The following is a 6,653-nucleotide window of genomic DNA, read 5'->3' as shown; positions in this document are numbered from 1 at the left end:
CTGGAGTATGAGTTGTCCCTGAGGATTTTCCTTGCTCTTCTAAGGCAGCGAGCCCTAGCGAGGTCATCTAGTGGTATCAAGGGACAGCCCACGATGTTTTGTGCTGTGCTCACCACCCTCTGTAATGTCTTTCTATCCGTGGCTGTCAAGCCAGCATACCACACCGTCATGCAATGTGGGAGGACGCTTTCTATGGTGGATCAGTCGTTGTTCCACTTTATTCTTTCGCAAGACCCTGAGAAAATGGAGTCTCTGTTGGGCCTTTCTGGCCACCTGGGTTGTGTAGGCTTTCCAGGTAAGATCTTCACTGAGGTAAGACTCCCAGGAATTTAAAGGAGGAAAGTGGCGGGGGGCATGTTTGAAGGGATCCCCCCTCCCAGTGATGGGAGCACCAATCTTACCTGTCCTCACAATTGGAACCCAGAGCCTGACAGGAATATTTTGACCTGTTTTTTACACGTGAGGTGTGAAGGATCAGATGATGGGATGTATGTTCCTTAAGCAGCCTTGCTCCTTCCTGTCTTCTCTACATAAGGGGGTCACGGGGGGTTGCTGCCTCAGACAAAGTTAAAACTGCTTTTCTCTGCGGAAGGAGGGGGTTGCAGGGAGTGGGGGGCTGCTTTGAGCTGCTCTGCAATTGGAAAGGGGTTGGAACCGCACATTCTTAGTAAGGCAGAAGTTAACACCTTAAACCAGGGGTCCCCAACCACCGGGCCGCAGACCGGACCCGGTCCGTGGAGCACTCTGTACCGGGCCGCAAAGAAAAAATTTTTTTAAAAAATGGCGGCTTTCTTCGCCTTCGGTGAATGCTGCTGGGATCGGGGATCAAGGACACAAATGAGAGAAGGGGAGGGAGGAAGCAACCGAAGCCTGTCCTGCTCTCTGGCTCAGCGGCTTCGGTTTCCTCCCGCCTCGTTCCTCTCTCAGTCGCTCTCTCGCTGCTCCACCAGCCCAGGAAGAAACTGCTTCAAAGAAGCCGGGGGGTGGTGGTGGCCTTTTCCTGTCGCCGCAGCGCCTCCGAAGCGCCCGTTCACCCTGCCCGCCCGCGGTTCAATCCACAGTGCTCCGTTCTGCCTGCCTGCCTTCGTTTCTGGTGAGAATAATAACTATTCGCCTCTTTTTATCAGCCGAAGCTGCTCCGAAACGAAGGCAGGCAGGCAGAACGGAGCACTGTGGATTGAAGCTGCTGGCGGGCGGGGGGGGGGTAAACGGGCGCTTCGGAGGAGCTGCGGCGACAGGAAAGCCACCCCACCACCCCGCTTCTTTGAAGCAGTTTCTTCCTGGGCTGGTGGAGCAGCGAGAGAGCGACTGAGAGAGAACGAGGCAGACACCTGAGGGAGGGAGGGAGACACCTGAGGGATGGGGCTGAGGGAGGCAGGGCCGAGGCGCCCTGAACTTGGTGGTTTGCTGGCAGACGCGTTTATTACCCGACTAGGTAACAACATCAGATGTTACCTAGTCAGGTAATGAAACGTCTGCCAGCAAACCACCAAACTTCGATTCTTCTTCTCCCCCCTCCCTCCCCCCGGTCCTTGAAAAAGTGTTTGTGCTTGAAACTGGTCCCTGGTACAAAAAGGTTGGGGACCACTGCCTTAAACCACTAGCCGGGATATTAGGGACGAGAATAGCTTGCTTATAAGAAACCCCCAAAACCGCATGGCTGGCACATGAAACTAGGACACTTTGCCATGACCTGGGGTGAAAAACAGATGACAGGCTATTTAGCTATGTAGGGGGCTGAGATCCAAATAACCAAGCAATACGATCTGTTATGCATGCAGATCATTAGGGGAAGGGCAGAGGGCTGAATGTGACCAGCCCTTGACTATAAAAATGGCTGTAAGATTCTAATTGGGGCCCTTGGTTGGCTTTTGACCCTCAGGGTCTTCTATCTTGGTACCAAAATAAAAGTATATTGTATCACACATTGTGTCCCGTGATTTATTGACTTCAACACCAAGCAAGAGCCAGTTTTGGGGACAACAACATCAAGCTGTCTCCACAATCCATTAAAATTATCTGATTAAAAAAATAACAGTCTGATACTGCTGTTCACGTTCAAGTTTGGTCTAATTCTGTCTAGTACATCACATGGTGGCTAAAGTAAGGCCATGCTTGGACTTCTGTGTAAGTGCAGTGAATTGAAAGGCAGTTATGACATGTCACCTCACATCTGATTCCCCCAAATTTCCTTCTCAGCGCAACTGTCAGGTTCCAAGTAATAAAGGCTGACCACACCTTTGGCTGACGGGGAGCCCCTGCCCGGCCGTCCCTCCCTCCCTCCCGCTGCTGAACAGCCCGGATCCTTCCTGGCTGCAGAAAATGCCCCCCTTCCTGATGCCCCCCATCCAGCACACCTGGCGTCCTGCTTCCTTCCTTCCTTTCTAGATGCCGCTTTATACAGAAGACTTTTTTTTTTAAGCAGTCGATTTACAGCTTTCTGCTACTAAGCCCCTCCCACTCCAGAAGGTTTCCAAGGCAACGGGAGATGCTTCCACACTCATGATGAGCCTGGGAATAAAATGCCACGGGGCAGGGGATGAAGGAGGGGGGGTGGCAGAGCCCAGCCTGACCTCCTCTGGCTGCCTTTAGAGGAGACTCCCTTCCCTACAATGTCCACAGCCGGCTCAACAAAAGGTTGCTGGTTACGCAAGGCGCCACAGTGCATCGGCAGTGCAGCCCACGGGGCCAGTTGATGCACCCCCACTCTCTTCGGGAGAGAGAATGAAGGGAAGGCAGCAGATCCTCAGGGGAAGCCCCCTACCCCCCCCAGCTCCCCTCTGCTCTCCTCTGCCTGAGGCCTCCCGGAAGCCCCAGGAATTAGCTTTGCCCCCCCGCACGAACACCTCTCCCCAGGGAGCAGGCGGGCGTGGATGCCGTGTGCTGGTTGGTCCCTCCAGAGCAGGGCAGGCGGGCTGACAGGTGTCGGAAGGCGGGGGCTGGCGAGCGTCCTTTCTTGTGGCAAGGTGCTCACTCCCCCTGGCAGTAGTATCGCTGGAAGAGCCGCTCGGCCGCGCACAGGCGCATGGCCCGGTGAGTGTGCAGCAGCAGGCAGGGAAAACGGTCCAGGAAGTACTGGACGAATCCGTGGGGGAGGCTGCCCAGGGCCTGCTGGACGTTGCTGGGTAGTTCGTAGTAGTGATGCTTCTGAAGGAGAAAGAGTCCGGATGCCAGGGCCCCCAGGGACTCAGAGACAGAAGGGGGACAGGAGGGAATGTGCCAGTCAGGGGCCCCTCAGCCGCAGAGGGCCTGGCATCCCCCAAAGAGCCCAGCCAGGGTTGGCACAGTACCTTGTTCCTCATGGCGCGCAGCAGGTCACGGACGGAGCTGCCCTGGTATCTCCGGAACTTCCTGAGGTCTGCCGGGGGGGGGTCATCAGGGCTCCTGCAGTGCTTTCCCTCCCCCAGGCCACAAAGCAGCCCTGAGAGGGCGAGCGCCTACCTGCCTGCAGTGGGGCAGAAAGGCGCAGCTGCCAGTTCCCGCGCCCCACCGCCAGGCTCCCGGCCTCCAGGGCGCTGACCAGGGGCCCGTCTGCCGGCTCCTTTTCAAGGCGGTCACTGACGTCCTGCAGACGGGAGAGAGCGTGGGCAGTTGGGCCGAGTGCGACTGCCAGGGGAGTTTCCACCACCCAGGACTCACCTGGAAGAACTGCAGCTGCTTCTCGGGTCCCCAGAAGAAGGGGTGCTGGAGCACCTGTGCGGCCGAGGGCGCAGGCGGGGGTCACTGCTGATCATGGCTTCTATCAGGTCCCGCCCTACTAGGTGGCCTGAGAGAGCAAGCAGGCAGGGACCTTCAGTAGGCTGTCCAAGGATCTGCCATTGGTCCGAGGGCAATTTGTCCCTACCTTTACCAGACCCCTGCAAGGTTGGCTAGCATAGCAGCAGGGTGAAGCCGAGGGGAAAGGGCTCGGCCACGGCTGAGTAACAGATGAGCAAGGAGCTCCAGGGAGGCACGGAGTCATCCCAAGTCCTGCCAGCCGAGAGAGGCTTAGTGGAGCTGGTTGGAGACCCAAAGCAGGCAGGGTGGAAGGAAGGGGCCTTCCCCACAGGGCCAAAGCATCCCACGGCACCCTACTTACTGTGAGTGTCCTGCTGGAGCCTCAGCAGTTGGTAGGTGCCCGCCAGAATGTTGGCCTGGCGATGGAAGCTGTGCCCAAAGGGATGCTGCCCGTGGGACAGGACGTAGTAGAAGATGCAGCCGGCGGAGAAGATGTCCACCCCGCAGGTCTGTTACGAGAGCAGGAAGCCATGGCCAGATGCTGGCGCTTCCGTGAGTCTTGGATGGCTCAAGGTTAGATTTCTATCCTGCCTTTTCCCTGGCCCTCTATTTCCCCTGGGGTGGCACCCTGGGAGGAGGGCAGGGCAGGGGTGAGGCCCCCAGAGTCCCCAGGGAACTGGGACTCTCCTCCCCGGGAGCCCAAAGGCAGGGCGGTCGGCCGTACTCACTGGGCTCTCCTGTGCGTCCTCCCTGAGCATCTCGGGCGCAATCCACCCCTCCGTGCCAGGGATGCCCGAGCCGAGGCTGAAGCTCTGATGCCCCCCCTGCAGCTTCTTGCACAGGCCAAAGTCGGAGATGACCGCTCGGAGCCTCCCTTGCCCGTCGGGGGCCGAGATCAGGATGTTGCAGGGCTTCAGGTCACGATGAGCTGGAAGGAAAAGGTGCTCAGCACAAGCCCAGCCTCCGTTTCAAGGGGAGGGGGAGGCCACGGCCCCTTGCTGCAGGGGGAGGGTCTCACCTATGCTGAGCGAGTGCAGGTGGGCCAGTCCGGACATGGTCTGGGTCAGCAGGGAGAGCGAATCCATGCCCTTTCCAGGGAAGACGGAGCTCTCCACGTACTGGCGGGGGAGAAAGGGGAGAGGGCAGGGCAATCCTTGCCAGGAGACCCCGCCTCCTGCATCAAGCCTGTCTCCCCCTCCCCCACTCACCAACCCCCCAGCTATGCAGCCTTCAAGCCCACTTCAGGAGATGGACCCCTTTCGGACGATCGGTTCTGCGTTTGGGAGGAGACACTTCCAAACCACACTTGACGTACTTAAGCAAAAGTTAATTCTAGCCCTCATCCAGACACACTTGGATTTCCCGTCATTTTTGAACATTTGGACAGATGTAAGTCGGGGTCTCCATGTTCAGAACAGAAAGTTCCCAGCTCAGGATGGCTTCTCAAGGGCAAGAAACCCAGGCAGAACATCTGGAGCCAGATGGGGCCAGCAGGCTGGAGGGAAGTGGTGTGGTTCGCCAGCAGCCTGTGCAGACGGCAGCGGAATCGGACAGTGGGGAAGAACGGGGACCAGTCCAAGAGCCTGGGGTAGACTCAGATGCAGAAATGGGGCCAGGACCATCTGGGAGTGGGGTGCTGACTCCGGAGCCTCCAGAGTCTGGCAGCAGTGAGGCAGAGGACCCAGGGGAGCCTGTTCCCAGTGCGCGCATGCTCAGAGCTGCCAGAAGGCAAGAGCAGCTGAGACAAAAGGGGCGACTCAGGAGTAAGGCTTGGAGGTGATTGCCCCTTCCCATAAGATATAATGGAAGTGCAAAGGGACAGGAACCTTTGCAGGAAGCAACGTTGTTCATTCTGATCGGTTTGGAACCTGAAAGCTCCGTGGTTAATTTGTGTCCCGTTTGGTTTTGAAAGACTAATTGTGACTTTAGTCGTTGGCAGCACTTCAAGTAAGATAAAGGTGCACTCTTATCAGACTTCTGAAGAAATTTGGCAGACTTCCATGGGACTATTTGAACCAGTTGAGACTCATTACTGGCTGTGAATGAGGATAATTCACAGCCATTGAACTAAAATAAAAGAGTTGTGGATTTAATGTGTGTTTGTGGGTGTCTCAGGAAGCCTTGGTCAGAACAGGAAGCCGCGCCGTTTCACAGGATAGGTTTATGGAGTGCAGCACATCGGGCATGAGGACTGTTCGGGGCAGGTTAATATTTTCCTCTTTGGAACAAAATGATGGCAGGGATGCTGGGAGGGGCCGGAGGTGGGGGTCCCAGCAGGCCCATCTCCTCACCTGCTGCAGGGTGGCAGAGCACAGCTCCAGGGCGATGTAGTGGAACTGCCCATCGACCTCTGTGCAGAAATAGCGCACCACATTGGGATGCGCGTCCGATTCTCGCAGCAGCTGCACCTCCCGGTCCACCAACCGGACGCTTTCCGGAAGCAGACGCTTCACGGCCACGTCGCGCCCATCGAAGTGGCCTCTGCAGAAGGAAGCCGCCCAGGTGAGGCGATAGGGAGGAATGGCTTCTCCTCTGTGCCCAGAATGCCCACCTCCCCTCCTCCCAGCAAAGCCCCCGCTCTGCCTCTGCTCTCTCAGGAAGCGCCAAAGGCTGACTGGGTCACCTGGGAGGATGCCCAGCACTTCTGCATCCTGGATGACAGTGAGAGGGAGGCTCATCCTGCTGCCCCTTCCAAGTGCCAAGGTTGGCTCTGAGCAACACAGGACCCTCAGCCTGCAGGGAAGCCCCTCGGTTGGATTTCAGGGCTCGGCATGTGCTTCAGGGACCCCTCCCCAACTTGTTCATCAGCTCCAACTCACCGGAACACAAAGGTGCCCCCGGCCCCCCGGCCCAGCACCTCCTGGGGTCTGAAGGAGAGCTTCCCCACAGTGACCACTTCTGGGGAGAGGGAGAGAAGAGGGGAAGAGAGCAGAGGA

At 57.5% G+C, this 6,653-nt stretch overlaps 1 protein-coding gene across 1 annotated transcript in view; it reads right to left on the bottom strand.

Annotated features, from left to right (window-relative positions):
* Positions 1-2,751: 2,751 nt before the first annotated feature.
* Positions 2,752-6,653, bottom strand: part of ERN2 (endoplasmic reticulum to nucleus signaling 2) — a 22,235-nt gene continuing 18,333 nt past the window's right edge. The window contains 10 exon segments of the mRNA XM_087942337.1: positions 2,752-3,147; positions 3,291-3,358; positions 3,442-3,565; positions 3,640-3,704; positions 3,707-3,766; positions 4,079-4,226; positions 4,446-4,645; positions 4,736-4,835; positions 6,009-6,198; positions 6,537-6,615. Of these exon segments, the coding sequence (XP_087798463.1) occupies positions 2,971-3,147; positions 3,291-3,358; positions 3,442-3,565; positions 3,640-3,704; positions 3,707-3,766; positions 4,079-4,226; positions 4,446-4,645; positions 4,736-4,835; positions 6,009-6,198; positions 6,537-6,615 (1,211 nt within the window). The 3' untranslated portion in view covers positions 2,752-2,970.

This window comes from Notechis scutatus, chromosome 12 (assembly GCF_049901735.1).
Source record: "Notechis scutatus isolate UNSWTSFEM ecotype Mainland chromosome 12, rNotScu1.2, whole genome shotgun sequence".
Lineage (NCBI taxonomy): Eukaryota > Metazoa > Chordata > Lepidosauria > Squamata > Elapidae > Notechis > Notechis scutatus.
Note: the sequence above shows the minus strand (reverse complement) of the source record. Positions and strands in the feature narration are given on the sequence as shown.